General features: G+C 47.8%; 1 protein-coding gene across 11 annotated transcripts in view; it reads right to left on the reverse strand.

Annotated features, from left to right (window-relative positions):
- Positions 1–256: 256 nt before the first annotated feature.
- The window catches only part of TMEM273 (transmembrane protein 273), a 37,015-nt gene continuing 19,596 nt past the window's right edge, over positions 257–17,675 (reverse strand). Inside the window, exons 2-6 of one of the 11 annotated variants that reach the window (XR_002524266.2) lie at positions 13,727–13,780; positions 12,524–12,804; positions 11,587–11,617; positions 7,461–7,484; positions 257–1,442 (exon numbers count right to left, since the gene is read on the reverse strand). Coding sequence is in view for 10 of the 11 variants with exons in the window: in XM_021943259.2 (XP_021798951.1) it covers positions 1,712–1,937; positions 7,461–7,484; positions 11,587–11,617; positions 12,664–12,810; positions 13,727–13,780 (482 nt within the window). In the remaining variant the exon portion in view is untranslated. Of the gene's footprint in view, positions 1,938–7,460; positions 7,485–11,586; positions 11,618–12,523; positions 12,811–13,726; positions 13,781–17,675 lie in introns of all 11 variants that reach the window. The other 10 variants (XM_021943260.2, XM_021943261.2, XM_021943259.2 and 7 more) reach the window with 10 other exon arrangements.

A 17,675-nucleotide genomic window follows, 5' to 3' on the forward strand; every position in this document is an offset into this window, starting at 1 on the left:
CGCTGGCCTTCAGCATAATTCTCTCTGTTCTTCACTTAGGAAACTTTGTGTGGGGCTAAAACCAAACCAGAGTGCAGTGGTGGTGTTAGGAAAATATGTCATGAGGTGGGGTCGGGGAGAGAACACCAAGGTTTTGCTGTATGTACAGAAGGTAAAACGATGGCTGAGAGTCCAGGAGCATTCACCTTCAGTTCACAAGTGTTTCTGCCATTCACAAACCAGATGTCTTAATTAAAATGCTGCTAAAGGAAGCAAATCAATTAGCAGATCCCATACAAGATGGTTTATTTTATCTTACACACAGAAAATTGCTTATGAGTATCACGTTACCACTCTTGGTTATCAGTTAACAAAGGCTGCTAACGAACAGCATCGTTATCAAGTTGCATAAGAGACGCCCTGGGAGTCAGGCAAATTATGACAACACAGCACTTTGTTCTGAAATACAGCTCATCTTTCATCACACATGAAGAAGGCAGCCCAGTCCAAAAGATTTCCTGGAAAGTGGAAAAGCAAAGAAAATTCCGTGATGTGATCCCAGAAACACAGGGTTAATATTACAAGGGAGAGAAATGCTCATGGGGCCTTAGCCTGATGGCAATTGTAGAATGACGTGGCTTTCCTGAGCCTCCACCAGTCATGTCTTTTATGCAACAGCCATGCACATTGTAATAATAACCACAAAATAATTTATATAAGGAGAAAAAATAATAACTGACATTCATGGCCCTCTACAAGGCACAGTATCTGCTTTCTTATTTGGTCCTTTGTTGGTTCCGTCCTTCGAAGGTCTGAGAGCAGCAGGCCCATTCCATGAATGCCAAAGCCCTTCCTCCCACACCAGCCCAGCCTGCCATTTCCCCTCCAGAAGGCCAGTGTTCATCATCGATAGGGCTGGAGACCATCCCGGAGACCCCATGTTTCAGGACTCCCAAATCTTCACAGAGTTCATCTTTAAGAAGGGATCTTCTGGCAGCTAAGAGGCGAAGCTAATCGTTCTACAAAGTATTGCCTAACTGATGAGAAGATGGCAGTGCATAGGAAGCTGTGTGTTGGGTCCGATTCCCCTTTTCATGAGCCATTTTCTGTAGTAGGTTTCACGGACATGGACACCATGCCCTCGTGGAAGCATGAACAGCTCGAACACAGGGTGAAGTTTTTGGTGTCCACCTTTTCCTACTGCAGGCTAAAGCGCTCAAGGCTTCCTCTGTGCAGTCCGCTTCTTCCAGAAGAGGCGTGATAGTTTCCTTCAGGACAGAGGCACTGTATAGTCTATTCCTTCTATTATTTACCTCCAATATTCAGTCCATGTGAAAGTTCACTACCAGCCTTGGGTTTTCGAATGCAGAACATCCTGAGACGTTAACCATGGGCCGCTGTCCACAGAGCTAGAATCCCTCTTCACATCACTGCTCACCTACAGCTCAATCACCTGTGCATCTCTGGAAAGGAAGAGAACCACCTGGAAGACTTATTGACAGGGCAACTATGCTCTAATTATTGCATGTGTTCATGCAACTCACACAATTAAACAGGTAAAAAAGCTCATCAGCAAAGCCTGCAAGGCGGAACACTTCCTTGTGCAACATAGAAAGGAACCTGAAGGCCAGTGGCTTCTGGGTAAAGGGGAGAGCTCAACCTGGAAGTTGTTTTCTGCCTGCCAAACCCAAGGCAAACAAAACTTCATCTACTTTGACGACAAAAAGAGAAATCATTCCTCGAGGTTAATAGGCATATTTTGGGAAACTTGTCGCTTTCTGTAGTTGGTGAACTTGCATAGATCTGGGCAGATGCTACCAGGAACAAGGTAGATAGACCTATGAGAATGGGACTGGAAAATAATGCCTTCACATCTGAACTGCAAGCTGTTACAGAGGGTGAGACTTCTCCATACTTGGTGTACCAGCTTTGATGGAAGGGAAGGACAGCACAGGTGTCTAAAAAGAGGAACATGGAAGTGAAGATGTAAACCAGACTCTGATACAACAGAACTTGGGCTGAAAGTAGGACGCAGACCCTTCTAAGGAACTCACTTATACCTCCATGCCTTAAGACCAAATTCACACCCTCACTGTAGTTTCACATAGACATCTGGAATATAATATAATGGTATATATGTTTACATTGAATGATGCGAAATTGTTTATGACTTTCCATTGTGCATATTCAGTCACAGTCTCCTGACAGCTAAGATCTCCCCATGAGAGATGGGGCAGCAACAGCAGGAAGGCGGGATAGATGTGGGACAAGCCACATCAAAGGCCATAAAACAGACAGACAAAACAGACAAAAACTTGACTACCCCCTATTTGAGGACCAAGGACACAGGTCATGGTCAGGGATATAGAGCTTGATGGTAGTAGAACCAACATTAAAGACAAGAAAGACACTGGAAACCAGCAAGATATGGTAAGAAGAAGTGGCGAGGAAAGTAAAGGAAGGGATTCCATGCAAGGGCCTCAAAGGCCGTCAGGGTTTTCTCTCTCCTTGAAAAGACGGAAGGTCCAGAGGAACATGGGGTTTAGAGGACCAGAGGCTGAGCAGAGGGTTCATCCTTCCTACTGTCTTTAACAAGCCCTGCATTAAAAGGCCCCATCAGGTGTTGTTAAGGAAGGGATCTAAAGAAGCTGGGATTAGCCAGGTTCGCACTTGAGATACCAATACTCCAGGTGGAAGGCCAGCCAGAGGCAGCCTCCTGCTGGCTGCCTGAACAGAAGAAGGGACACTGCTGAGCTACCTCATGGATGGGGATTGTCTCTCTGACAGGTGGCGATGCCTCTTTCAGATGGGTGTGTCACCAGCCACCAGAGAGCCAGGCACAATCTGGAGAAAACAAGGTAAAAGGCTGGCAGAGTCAGGGTAGCATCCTGCTGAGCTATCTGGATGAGGTGCTCTGACAGGTAGCGATACCTCTGCAGATGGGTGTGTCACCAGCCACCAGAGAGCCAGGCACAATCTGGAGAAAACAAGGTAAGGCTGGCAGAGTCTGGGGTAGCATCTGCTGGCTGGACTAGTAGGTGAATTAGGCTGCATGGTACTCCAGGCTGGCATCATGAGAAAGAGCAAGAGTGTTGCATACCCTACAATTTAGTGGCTACAGACCCAAATCTTTGACCACATCCTCCAAGAATCACATAGACCAACAAGGAGAGAAGAACAAAAAAAACAACAAAAGTGAAACTAATAATGAGGGTGCCTATACATTCTGGTTAGCCCCAGGGTTCATCTCTTTAGGATACATTTATGCCTGCTAATACTGAAAAAAATCTTTAGCAAAATCCAACACTGATTTTTAAAACTCAGTAAAATAGGAACTGATGAATGCTCCTCAACATGATAAGATATGTGTGCTTCAGCCCTAGAGCCAGCATCTTACTTGATGGACACCACTAGTGGATTTCCCATCAAAGTCTGTCAGAGGCATGTTGTATGCACAATTTTCCCACTATTATTTAACATTGGTGTTTTTAGTCAATGCAATCGGAGAGGAGAAAACAATTAGAGGCATAGCAATTGGGAAAGAAGAACTATATTTTGGCAGATGACATAATATCGTAAAAACTCAAGGGACAGAGGAGAAAACAGAGAAAAATAATAAAAGAATTCAACAAGCATTCTCACCCTCTGTAACAGCTTGTAGTTCAGATGTGAAGGCATTATTTTCCAGTTCCATTCTCATAGGTCTATCTACCTTGTTCCTTTTAGCATCTGCCCAGATCTGTACAGATCTGTGCAAATTCACCAACTACAGAAAGCGACAAGTTTCCCAAAATATGCCTATTAACCTCGAGGAATGACTTCTCTTTTTATCATCAAAGTGGATGAAGTTTTGTTTGCCTTGGATTTGGCAGGCAACAAGGCAACTCCTATAATGTTAACATAATCCCCCAAAATCAAAATACAATCAAAGACCTGGTAGGCGACATCATGACAAAAACTCTATTTTGAAAGCAGCAAAGGCAAAATACTTATGAATAAATATAACAAAATATATGACAATCTTATAAGAGTAAAATCTGAAAACTCTCCTGAAACACACAAAACAGTAACACACAAAATCAGATAACTTTTTATGAAAAAAATTACCTCTTTTCCGTGGAGAACCACTTAACATCGTAAAGAAGTAAATCGTTGTTAACTCGATATGTAAATGTAATGCAATCCCAATCTAAATACCAAGATGTTTGCTTCTTTTTTTCTGTGGGTTATTTTTACTTTATTTGCTTTGGTCTATACAAAAACCCGGTAGCCAAAAACACAAAGCAATCGTCATAAAACTCTCCACTGGGACCTCCCCCAGCCCCCACACCATGAAAGATTTCTGTTTCTGTGGAAAGATTCTGAAGTTGATTCCGAAGTTCATACGGAAAAATAAATATGCAAAAATAGCTGGAATAAACTAGCAAGAATGTCCCCTGCAAAGGAAGCATAATGTGTGCGGGTGGAGGGAACCAGCCCCATCAGAAGGTAGAGCACATCCGGAAGCCTCTCTAGGCTCAGCCTCTCTAGGAAGCCCTCAGCACATGAATAACCACAAATGCCAATGGAGAATAAAGTCTAGAAATATCCTAGTACATATAGAAATTTAGAACATTATAAAAGTGGCAAATGAAACACGGGTGAAATAGGGTGGTTTTAAAAAATAGTATTGGAATAAATCAATTGCCATTTGGGAAAAAAACAAAATTGGATCTGTAACTCACACCACACACCAGAATAAATGCCAAATGGATCAGACATCTGAGTAAGTAATAAAACCATCCAAGTGCTGGAAAAAGTATATATGCCCAGATGTATACATCTATATGTAAACATTTTCTAATTTTATTTTTAAAAATGTGTGTCTATATAAAAGTGTTTTTAATTAAATATATTTTTGTAACATTATCACAGAAAGAATAAACCAGGAATTATTGAAAATGGCAACTTCAAAGCAGTAGGTAGGAATACGGTGGAGTGAAGTTACAAAAGAAACACTTCTCCGAGTTTATCTGTTTATATAGTTTATCTCTGAATCGTGTACATGACACACATGTATCTCTGTTTACAAAACTATGTAAATTAAAATTTTAAAAGATTAAAACAGGAAATAGTAAAATAGAATACACACTAAAACAAATGTTTCTGACTCTCTATCCAATTGATAACATAACCACACAGAGAATATAATTAATTTCATTTGAACACAATACTCTGGCTGTACATACCTAGAGGGCTAAAGCCACTGCAAAGAAATGTGCAAGTTTACAGAGCAGGTCTACCGCTGTATAGTGCTCTAATTTCTGGAGGTATTTTGTGTGTATTATAGAATAGAGAAAATGAGTAAAAATATTATGTGGTTGAAAAGCAGGGTTTTTACTTTGGAGAAGGCAATCTAGACATATGGAATAGGGAAAGCTTAGAAAAAATCTTATGATACTGAGTTTGTAATTTAAATGCACATTTCCTGACTCTGTCCATTGAAAGGGCCTAGAATCAATGACACCTCAGTAGCCCTGAGCACACATTGTGCCCAGATCTTAGTTTCTAAAAATCATTCCATAGTAAAACTTAAAATAAAATAAAATAAAAGAGAGAGAGAGAGAGAGAGAGAGAGAGAGAAAGAAACAGGGACCATTGGGAAAATTAGACCTTTGTGCTACTCTTGGGAACAAGACAAGGTGAGTCTCAGATGTTGTGTTGTCAGAAGTCTAGCACGTGCTCAAAGACTAATGAGGTTCTGTCTGAAGGACACAGGGCCCCCCAAGAAGTGACTTGCACAAGCCAAATTTGCAACAATTTGGGCATCAGAAAGAATCATGATGGTAATGGATTAAAATGCATTGAAGTTCACAGTAATAATCCTCAACAAAAGAAAAAGGAGAAAGGGGAGATAGAATAAAAAGGCTTTCTTCTAGATGAATGTCAGCTATCAGATATAGAAGAAATGCTGGAATCAGAAAGTCAATATTTTGTAATCACCAATGGCAATAACTGCTTCAAGCAGGATCATGAATAGACTAAAATCATTAGGTGAAGAATTGCTGGGGGTCGGGATATTCACATAGTGTCAAAGTGCCTCCCTTTGTGTTATTCATTCATTTCAGAGGGGAAAATTCTAATTTCCACAAATATAGAAATCTAGTGGTCACTCCCTTAACCAAGCAAACGAAGCATCACCAACAGTGATGCAACACAATGAAATGTACACAACATCACCTTGTGGTATTTCCGACCAAAAACTTCAATCTGAATCCACTCAGGAGAAAACAATCAGACAAATCCAGAAAATGGGACATTGTGTAAGACAACGGGGTTTAGGGACTTCTCAATCAACAATGTCATAAAGATAAAAAGCAGAGGGGCTGTTCAACACTGAAAGAGACTTTAAAAAAGATAAAATAAATACAAATATTTTTTCTGGATTGGAAAATAGCACAAAAAAATAGAGCAATAAAAGATACTTCTGAAATAACCAGAGAAATTTAAATATGGACTATATAATAGCTGATATTAAATTAGCATTAATTTTCTTAGGAGTGGTCATTGTATTGTGATTACACACAATAGGAGACACAATGGTGCTGTATTCAGGGGTGAAATATCATGGTATCTATACTAATTTGCAAGTCGATCAGTCAAAAATGCTTATGTTCACAGAGATAAAGCAAAGGGGGCACCATGTCAATGAGTGACCCTAGGTGAACGGTGTATATATTTGGATTGTCCCGTTCTTTCAACTTTTCTTTGGATTTGAAATTTTTTCATAAAGCAGGAGAGTGAGAGAAAGATCAAGAGATCGCCCCAGGACTGTGTGACCATCCTGGGCTGGTCAGACAGGGAGCAAATTCTCAGTGGGTTTGGCACATTCATGGCGCATGAAGTGAGGAAAAAGCTGGGGAAGGTGGATTGTGAAATAATGATTCTCAAAACCCTGGTGAAGATGCCTTCATTCCTAGGAGTGTTCATTCATAGGCTCATTCAATCAGGGGTCCAAGATCCTGTCCCCTTCTGCAGACTGGCCCTCCACATACGGGCTTCGTCCACTCCGAGACCCCAAAGCAGCACTGAGATGCAAATACCCAGCCGAACTGATAGCATAATGACATGAAGAGATGTCTGGGAATTTTTTTCACCAAATGGACTAAATTGGCTAATTATTAGATTGGACACTATCATAGGATGGGTCTTGGAGAATGAAAAACAGCTTACCTATCCTGTTAAAACTCTGTTTTCTCAGCTCTAACTGGGCAAATGCCCCACAGCTTCACTTTAAATCTTGCCAAGTACCAGCACATCCCAAGGTGATGCTGATTCCTGGTCTCACAGCTGTCCTGGCATGAGGGCTCCTGGCCATGGCCATCATTGCCCCTCCCGCGTGGCCAGGGTGAGGGAGAGGCCTTGCCGAAAACCCATGCAGCCCCACAGGGCAGAGACTGCCTGTCCTCATTTTAAGACAAGTGATCACTCTTACAACTCACCTTTCGAAGAAATTGTGGTTTCTCCTGCAAAAGAAAATAAAAGTATGTTTATTGCCTAAGCCTTAGATGACAGAAAGACAGTGCAAAGCTTGCTGCAGGAGAGTGGCTTGCTTGTCATTAGCTTGCTCTTTTGGGTCTGACTGCCTCATGACTCAGCCTGACTCCATCTAGTGTTAGTTTTGGAAACTCGAATCCTGCTTCTCTCTGAAAGTCCCTCTATTTGCAGAGGAGCTCTGTTACGATACCTGCCAAGAACAGCTCCCTGCACGTGGTGAGGGCAATGTATTATCAGGGGCATGAACTCCCATCCAGCCATTGCTTCCCAGCCCTGCTCTCTCCTGGCCTTTATTTCTTGCCTCCCTCACCCACCTGCTTCCTCTAGCATCCCTTCATGTTTTTTCATGAACTTTGCTTTCAAAAAGTTCATTGTTGAATAACTATTGGAGCCATCTTTCCTGGATTATGAAAAATGCCTTCTATAGCCCTGATGGCTCAAAATAACCCAGAACTTCCAAAAAACACATATAACAGAGATGCTCTTCTTAGATGATCATGCAAAAGAACATAAAAAGCACAGTAACTGCTCATTCAGCAGTGTTTTCAAATGGGTCTGTGTTGTATTGCTCACAGCAGCATCTTCCCACACAGACGTATGTGTGTCAGAGTCTATCATGAGTGACTACACGCATATACACACACATATACATAGGCACTACATGCACACACACACATATGCGTGCACACACATACAACAGGATTAAGGATCAGGTTTTGTGGAATTTCATTCTATGTCAAGTCCACGGCTAAGATGTCCCTGAAGCATGGTCTGGTTCAAGGTCTGGTGATTTGCAAAGCAAAGTGCCTTAACTCAAAGTCCCCGTCAATGTGTGCCAGGAGTTCGGATGGTCAAGGTAGCGTCCCTGTGCTGGGTGGAGCTCCAGCACTTTAGAGCCCTCCCTGTGGTGAGAAGGTCACTGGGCTAGAATCCCCACACGTTTCAATATTCCTAACCACAGGGCCTGAGCTGGCCACAGCAGCCTGTGTCCTCCGCCTGGGTACCTAAGCACCCAACAGAGGGCCCCTGAGGCCATGTGGTGCCAGAGTCTTCGCCATGGCTAACACAGCCCACCCATTCAAAAGAGACTCCTCCTGCACTCCTCACCACAGAGGCTACCTGGACCCACAAAGGCAACAAAGGTTCTAGGGAGTCAATCCTTCTTGCCCTTCCAGACTCAATCTAGCCTCCTCATGTCCTCCAAGAGCCCTGTGTGAAAACTCTTATTATGGCCAGTCCACCCTGATTCCACGGTGGGAGAGGCTGACTCAGCGCCCAACCCACAGTCATCCGAGTGCTGCCCTTGGGTCAGTGGGGACTGGGACACCCTCCTGGCCAGGTGCTACAGCTGCATGCTCAGGAGAACCTGTGATTGTGCCAACCCCCCTAGGGCTAGAAGAACACAGAGCTGCCCCAGGGTGAAAGCCTCTTAGGGTGAAGGGAAGGGAGGGGTGTGAAGAGGTGACCAGCACGGAACTCCACTCTCCCTCCATCAGTGGATTTGGGGGCACTGGGAGCTGTTCGGCATGTTTCTTCTATAAAAAGGAATGTGACAACTTCAGCTAATGTGGGTCTGGGTGTGTGTGAATATGTGTGTGTGTGTGTGTGAGAGAGAGAGAGAGAGAGAAATGGGACACATGGCATCTCTGGTCCCTCAACCTGAAATATCTCCAATTCCACCACACATTTCCAAAACCCACTCAAGCTGGTTACATGCCCTGAGTGCACAGAATGTGACATGGCCAGCAAGAGGAGTGCTGTGTGGCCACCAGGTCCTGGAGACTTCACAGGCCCACTCAACCTAAGTTGACCACACATCTGTTTCCCTAGGACAGTCCAGGCTCACACCCATCATCCTGGTGTAACTTTTACAGAGTCTCTTCTCACTCTCATAAAGTCCTGTCTTGGATGATAAGTTATATCCCCTGTTTTCTCCAGCCCAGGACCCAGTGGACTGACACAAACTTGGGGTGGGGGGGATGACATGGGAGGGGACAGGGAGAAGGAGAGTGAGAGGCAGAAACAGAAGGAGAGATGGAATGCTGGGAGACAGAGTTGATGAAACTTGCTTTAATGCTTCGCAATCAGAAACCACTGCTGAAAACTACAATATCTGAGGGAGGACAAATCCTCACAAAAAAAAAAAAATGAACTTCTCAAGACAATCCATGTCCAGCTCATCCCAAGGGCATGACTCCATGAGGGCTGATGAGTGATGACCTGCAGCCACAGTGCACCATGCGTTCATCCCTCATGCAGCCATTAATCCATCTGCTCCTTCAATAGCCACTGCTTGGAAGTTACCCAGTCCCAGGTCCCATGGAAGAACTGGAGGGTGAGACTGGGCTCTGGGTACTTTCTAAAAGCCATTATCCCTGTGTCAGCCCAGGCCTCTGTCCTAAATGCCAGCTACTTACTAGACATCTCCTCTACGTGGAAGTGTCCAGAAACCTTCGGTTCACCATGTTAAAAAAAAATTTCATCTCAACCAGCTCACTGCCCAAAGCTGCTCCCCACCAACTTCCCAAAGGGCACCAGCTCAGAGAAAACTCTGAGCTGTTCTAGATTCTTTTCTCTCCTCCAGTGGCTGTCTCAGTCCTTCATCCCAGGTCCCTGGGCCAGCTCCTCCTTAACTTTGTTCCCATCTTTTATTTTCTCCATTGCCTCCACCCGGACTTACTCCAGCAGGGCTTTGCACCAGGCCTGTGTCTTTGTCCGGACTTCCAGCACATCTTCCTGGCTGCAGCTGGGCCCTCCTCCATGCTACCAGATAACAAAAAAATATTCTATCCCTCCCCTGCTTAGAATCCATCAGTAGGCGACCAGAAGTTTCAGGATAGATTTCAGACTCCATTGCTTAGCACCAGCTCCTCTGACTGTACATGCGTAGAAACTACTTATCTCTCCAGCCCTTCCTTCCACATCGTCACATGAAACACTTACTTCTGCCACATGGCATGTTTGTCAGCTGCAGGTTTTACCCATGATGCTTACATATGCTAGGTTTCCCGCTGCCTTCTTGAGCTTCTCTTAGTCCTTCCGCATGTAGCCTGAGGCTCCCCTGCACCTCCTAGTGGCTATGCAGCCCTCTGCACCCCCAAGACACAAGGCAACACACACATAGCCTGCCATAGCCCTCCCGGGACTCCCACCCTCACTGTGCAGCCACCACCTGAGACCTGCCTGTCTCCCCTGTAGACTGAAGGAGATTGTCCTACTTCTCTCTCCTTGACCCCCAGCACCTAGCCCATGGCCTCATGTTCATTTATTTATTCATTCATTCAACACATATGCAAGTATCCACTTTGTCCCTGGCACTGTGCTAAGTGCTGGGCTACAGAAGTGAAAAGGAAGACCCTACCTGCCCGGAGCTTACATTTTAGAAAGAAACCCATACAAAATAGACAAATCAATATATCATATAGCATCAACTAGTGCAGAGAATTATAAAGAAAACTGAAGCCAAGCAAAGAGAAGAGAATGGTGGTTGGAGTCGAGAGGGGATTGTACTTTAAATAGGCCCTCTATGATGTAGTGGTGACACTGAAGCAGGGATTTGAATGAAAAGAGAGGCGAGGCTTGCAGCTTTCCGGCAAAGAGCATTCCAATGACAGAAAACAGCAAATACAAAGGTCCTGAGGCAGGACCATCCCTGAGGACATGGGCTCCGCACAGAAGAGCAGGGTACCTTGATGCCAGCAGAGAAGCCTGGAAACCTGGAACAAACCACATGTGACCTCCCAAGTGACAGGGGCTGGAGGCCTCATTCTGAGTGTCAGAGGTATGCACTGAAGGGGTCTGAGTGGAGGTGGAGCAGGATCTAATCCAGGCTGTGCAGAGGCGAGCCCTAGTTCCTTTGACGACTGTATCCTGTGGCCCTCACTCTTGTGACACCTGCCCACTCGTCCAGAGGAGGAGAGAGTGTAAGGAGGGGGCCATGAGGTGCATTCTAGTCACCTAGAAAGCATGCCAGGACGCAGAGAAGGCTGGGGATGACAGGCAAGGGAGTGGCATGGCCAAGACAGGAGAGAACACGATACCCCTCCCTGACTATGTGGGCAGTGACCTTACCTTGGGGCTCTCTTCTTTAGCGGGATGGTGTCTAAACAGAGAAAGCCGGGTATTAGGAAGGGGGTCCTGTGACAAGAGGTGCAGAGCGTTCCCTAGAACTTTCACCTCCCTCTCCTGGGTCCTCTCATTCATGATGCCCTCGAGAGATCCGGGGCCTGGCTGCCATGTGATGAAGAGGCTGTTTCCTCCCCTTATTTGTGGGGATACACAAGGATAAGCAAACTCAAGGATAAGCAAACTCCCATGGCCTATTAAGCCCCTTGGGTGATGCACACGCCAGCATCTTGGGAAGCCTCCTCCTCTCCTGGCCCAGACCAGCCCCTTCTGCTTATCTTCACGGATCATAATCACATCTTCCAGAAAGACAGTGAGGCTCTGTTCTCCCCAGAAGCACCCCGTGGAAAACTGCACCATCATTGCACTGAGCCGTCTAATACAACAGAGGATGAGTTTGGGGGTGATACCCTGAGAGAAGGGACGCAAATCAACACTGCATTTTGGGTGCCAAGGAGGTGGAGGACTGTGCCATGGTGCGCATCAGCCAGCTCAGTTTCTATCTGAGGGGCTACTCAGTACTGTTTTGAGAAGGACTTTCCCAATTTATGGAAAAAAATGCATCTTGACCCACACAGTCAACAGAACCTCCCACCATCCACCCACACTTACGACCAACCTCGCTGCCTCCTGGCACTGGGTTTATTTGATCTCATCATTTGGATGAGAGAACAGAAATTTCTGTGTGAAGCCAATTTTAGTTCCTCTCCCACTGTGATTCTCAGGACTGCCAAGAGCAACAGAAAGGAAAGGTACAGAGCGAAAGAGTCACAGAAAGACAGAATGATGGAAAGAGAAACAGAAAAAGGAACACAAATAGACAGAGAGAGAAAGACAGAAGAAAGAGAAACAGAGGCAAAGACATAGTAAGAGAGACAGAAACCTGGAGAGGTCATTGCCTTCCTTTACAGCCTGTTGGGCTCTGCGCTTGTGGGTTCGTTCTTGCTGTAGCCAGCATCACAGAGTGGCCCTCGGTGCCTGGCTTCGTCGGGCAGAGCCAGGCCTGAGCACCGCATCCCTCACCATTGAGGCCTCCAGGTGTGCTTTTCAGGTCAGAAGAGTCGTCGTCAAATAAGTGCCTCCTGATCATGCAGATCTTCAGGGCCAGGAAGCTGGCAGATACAGCAATGCCCACAGCAGTCCCGATGAGGGCGTACTTGAAATCTGAAACTCAGGAAGGAATTGAACACCGGGTTTCAGTCACCTGCAGCTCCCTCTACATTCCAGATGAGGTCCAAAGCACGCATGTGGCCCTTAACACGCCATCTCCCACTGGCTGAGGCCAGCCTCACCTTCCACTCTCCCAGGAGTCACTTTGCTCCCAGCCTCTGCCTGCACCCCATCCCCTCCTTCAGAAGCACCATCCCTGGTTCCTTCAGCTGTGGAAATTGTTCCCACCTTTCAACGCTCCCTGAAGCTCACCTGGCTACCTGCCCCAAATGGTGAGTTGCTCATTTCTCTGGCCGCCTGAGCCTCCTAGCCCTTCCTCACCGATCCCTTCGTTAATTCATCCACTCATCTATTGGGTGTGTGTTAATTGCCTGCTCTATGGTGAGCAATGCAGGAGAATGGATAAGGCCTATCTGGCCTTTGAGGAGCCTGCAGTCAGCTGGGGAGGGCTGGGAAGGAGCTCATGACAGGAGAAGCTGGGTTGGCTTGGAATCATGGGCATCCAGAGCCTTCTCAGAGGGTGAGGCATGCAGACTGAGCCTGGCCAGCATATGAGGCCCTTAAGGGGCAGAGAGGCTGGAAGCTCGCAGGTGGAGGGAGGCACTGATGAGGGCTGTGAGCCTGGCAGAGCGTGCTTTCAGGGCCCATGGTTGCAGGATAGGGCTCTGTGGGTGCTGGAGTCACGTATCTCTGGCCCTGAGGTATCATGCCTCCTGTGTGGATGAGCTTTAATGCAAGGTGTTGCCCCCCAAAATAAAGCTGTCAGCCACTCGGGAGGGCCTGGAGGTGAGGTGCCCCTTTTCCTATGCTGACAGCAGGGAACCAATTCCAGCACTGCAGCCCTCTGCTTGTGTGTTGTGGGAGTCTCCTTCCTGCCCCTGACCCTGTGCACAGAATAACATGGGCAGCCACCTACCGATTTCAGCCCCAGGGGGCTTGCCTGTTGCCAGCACTTGAGCTCCTCCTACATCTGCAAAGAAAGAAACCCCAGAGCCTGATTAGAACAGAGCTGGCTGTGGCCCTAGCCGCCCAGTCTCAGAGGCCTGGGAAAGCCTGCCTCAGGTACCCCAGGAGCACAGAGGTGGGCTCCCAATTGCCATGGAGCATCTTGGAGCCTTGCTGAGACATCAGAGCTCCCTCAAAACTCATACCAGGAATGCATCTCCACCCAATGCAGTTCAGTCAGCTGTTCAGCAGTTTCCAAGACCTGCACTCTGACCCAAGCTTGCTCCACAGGCTCCCCTGTGGCTCCCAAGGCCCTCCTTAATCCAGCAGGGCTTTGGTGCTTCTAGTTCCCCACACAGCCGGGGCATCTCCTGCCTTGGAGCCACACACTCTGCCTGGCCCCACCTTCTTTCCCTCCTTCTTTACCTAGTGTTGGCTCCATGCCACTTCCTCCCTGACTCCCCAGACCTGAGTGAGCTGACCCCAGTGTGCTCCACAGCTGTGGTGCTTGCCCGCCATAACTGACCATGTCGATATGTAGCAACATTTACATGGCACTAGTGTGCGCCAGGCACCATCCTAAAAGCTTCTCACATATTAACACATCAATGCGTCTTCTGGCTGGTCTCACCCTGGACTGCATGGTACAGTGTCCAGCATTTGATGCAGTGCTTGGCCCACGGGAGGCATTAATAGACGTTGGTGGAAGGAAGGAAGGAAGGAAAAAAAAGGAAGGAAAGAAGGAAAGAGAGCATGCTGTAAGGGTCCCTCACTCTTCTAGCCAAGCCTTGAAACCTTAAGACAGGAGACACTGCTCACAAACAGGGCCGTAGAAGGGCGATCCAGACGTGAGGTCCTTGGAGAGAAATGTGAACATTTATTGGCCACTTACTTTGAGACAGATATTTTATACTCACAGCAACAACTCTGTGAGATAAATACTGTTATTATTGCCATTCACAAAATGAGGAATGGGAGGCATCGTGGTCTTGCTAATGTACCCAAGTGCCAAGAGAAGTGGGAAACGGCAGGTCTGCACTGAGAGCCCAGGGAGGCCTGCAGACGCGAACATGAATCCAAGGAACTAACAGATACAACACCACCAAAACCATCAAGCCGCGGGGCTGCATGGACTTGGGCTGGGGACGGGCAAATGGTGAGATCCAAGCCTGAGTCTCACTTTCAAACTTCCAGGAAAAAGCAGGAGAGAGTGCTACCACTCCTGTTCCTCACAAAGGGAAGCCGGTGACTTCACTGGAAAAGACCAGGTGGTATGATGGAGGAAGCATCATAGCAAAGACATCCTCCACCCAACCCTGTCTGCTGACCACATTCAGTGATGCCCAGAGTGGCATGGTAGGTTGGAGTTCTGCAAGGGACAGCTTTGCTCTGTGTGTGTTTTGTGGAGAGAGGGATTGTTCTACTAGAGTTCAGAATTTTTCTGGCAGCCTAACTTTGTAGACTGATAAAGCTTCCCCAAGTTTTTTCTAAAGCAAAATTTCCCAGCTTTGTTCTAATCACAGATATTTTTGGAAATTCAATGACCTCTTCTCTCTTTCCCACAGATCACAAGCCCCATGTGAGCACATCTGCTCACACACACAGACACCATCGCACACAATATGACCCTGATTTTGTCTGTTCTCTGAAGCCCCAATCAGCTTCATTCCATTGTCTTATCATTTCTTTAAATCAGTCCTGCTGCTCCAGCTAGGTTGAACATCATTCCGGACATGGGGCAAAGGTTTATATTCAATGGAAGGCAGTGAGTGGGAGCACATTTCCAGATTAATGCTCCCAACCCAGAGCTGTGTGTGCTATGTCCTCACCCTTTCCTGGGACGGGACCCTTTCTGACACCTCTGATCTCTCTCTGTCTTTACTGGGCAGAAGGCAGGAGGACAGCAGAGGGCAGGGCCTCAGTGGGTGGGGCCAGGCCCCTGAGCCGCAGCCTCACCCCACACCCTCCCCCTGCCATGCTAGCATGTTGCTTGATTCCCCCTCCGGTCCTCCCTTGGTAGGCATTGCTCTCATCTGCAGCATTGGCATGGAAAATTCATGCTAGCCTGAGATGAAATCCGAGCAGAGAGGAAAGAAGGACACAGGTTAGAAAGGGCGAGAAATACAGAGAGGTACACACAGAGACGCTCAAGAGACACACTCAGGCTGTGCTTGAGTCACTCAGACCATCAACGGGAGGGAAGAGAAAGGAAGAGGAGAAAACCCTAACGTCAAAAGGCCCCAATCCTGGCCTTGGTCTCCCCAGCAGCATCACAGTTTCCATTCTCGCCAGGCTGTCCCGCATCCTTCCTCATCGGCTTCACTCCCCAAATGTGTTGCCCTGAAACCTCGGCTCCTTCTGCCCCTTTCTGTGGCTGGGACCCCTGGCTGAGCCTCAGCTCAGCCCCCAACGGAGGCCAGTCCCTTAGACACCATCCTCTATGTCCCATCCTGTGTCCCCTCCAAGCTGTGAGGCTTCCCCTATCCCTGACCTCAAAGAGGCTCTCCTCCCTGGGGTCTGACTTTGGGACTGAGTGAATTCCCACCACCACCCCAACTCCACCACTACCTTGAGTCACTTGCAGGGAGACCAACGTGGGCGGAGAACCCAGCTGTGCACTCAAAACAGCCAAAGGCCCAGCCCTTCCTGCGAGCCAGCCCCTCGGCCACTCGGCGGCAGCCTTTCCCCTCCTCAGGGAGGGAAATCCCTCCATGCAGCCCTCCTGTGCTTGGAGCTGTGACTCCATACACTCATGAGCCCTTGGGTTAGGGTGCATGCTCAGGACAGCAGCCTGGCCGGCCCTGCCCCTGCTTTCTGCTAGGGTCATGAGCTGGGGAGGGCCCCCTGGGCCGTAGACCCACTGCAAGCCTCCAGCACTGGCTGATGTCCCCTGGCTCTGCAAAGTAGCTGGAGGATGGCTGGCCCTAGCAGGCCTGCTTGGATATCACAGCCAGAGGTCTCTGGAGTGTCTTGGCTGCATTTAGATCTGTGGGAGACCCCAGGAGGAAGCCCACAAGGACCAGCAGGAGCTGCACTACACTTTCTCTGCAGGAATTCTCTGGGATCTCATGCAAGGAGGGGGAAGCTTGGCACCCACAGGAGAGTCACACGGGGCTGAGGTGGGGCTGTGTGGGGCAGGCCCCCTTCCAACCTGTAGATTTGCTGAGGCCATAATAGGCAAAGTTCTGGCCAAATCTGGCTTGACCCCCTCTGACTGCTACCACCAACTGCACGAGTCTGGCTGGCTGCCTCCCTTGAACTGTCCACACTGTGTAGGGTCAGAGAGCCAGAACACAGCCCTTGCTGCTGCCTAAAGCAGAGAGCAGAAGGCAGAGGGCTACCTCCAGAGGGCTTGCTGAGATGCAGGGGCTTTCCATAGCCTCCACCTGTGTAGCTTCCATGTGTGGTCAGATCAGCCACTGACCATAGGAGCTTTTCCTAATTTGCACAAGGCCACTCTAAGGGCTCTAGATTCTAGAGTTTCTGCTTTCTCCCTGGTGCCCCATGTGGACCTGGTACTCTGTGCCTCCCTGACAAAATAGTGGGCTCCAGCCCCCTCACAGCTGCTATTCCCATCTCAGGCCTGCATCACACAGATTGCTCTGTAAGTGGCTCTCCCAACAGCAAGGAGCCCTCTGCAAGAGTGGATGGCCCTCTGTCTTATGGACCCCCAGAAACACGAGAGGGCAGCCACCCCAGTTCCTGGGGAGGAAGATGGCAGGGCTGCTCTACACAAGCTGAGATGAGCTATTTTGGAGAACGCTGAAGGCACGGCCTAGCTTTGCCCCATCTCACTTGGAATCTGACCTGCTGAGAGCCCATCCCCAGCATCCAGGCCTCTCTGAGCTGTCCACCTGTTGGGTCCACCCTCGATGGGGGACTGGCACTCTTTGCCACCCTTATTTGGGCAGAATCGGGCT

Source organism: Papio anubis, chromosome 11 (genome assembly GCF_008728515.1).
Source record: "Papio anubis isolate 15944 chromosome 11, Panubis1.0, whole genome shotgun sequence".
Taxonomy (NCBI): Eukaryota; Metazoa; Chordata; class Mammalia; order Primates; family Cercopithecidae; genus Papio; species Papio anubis.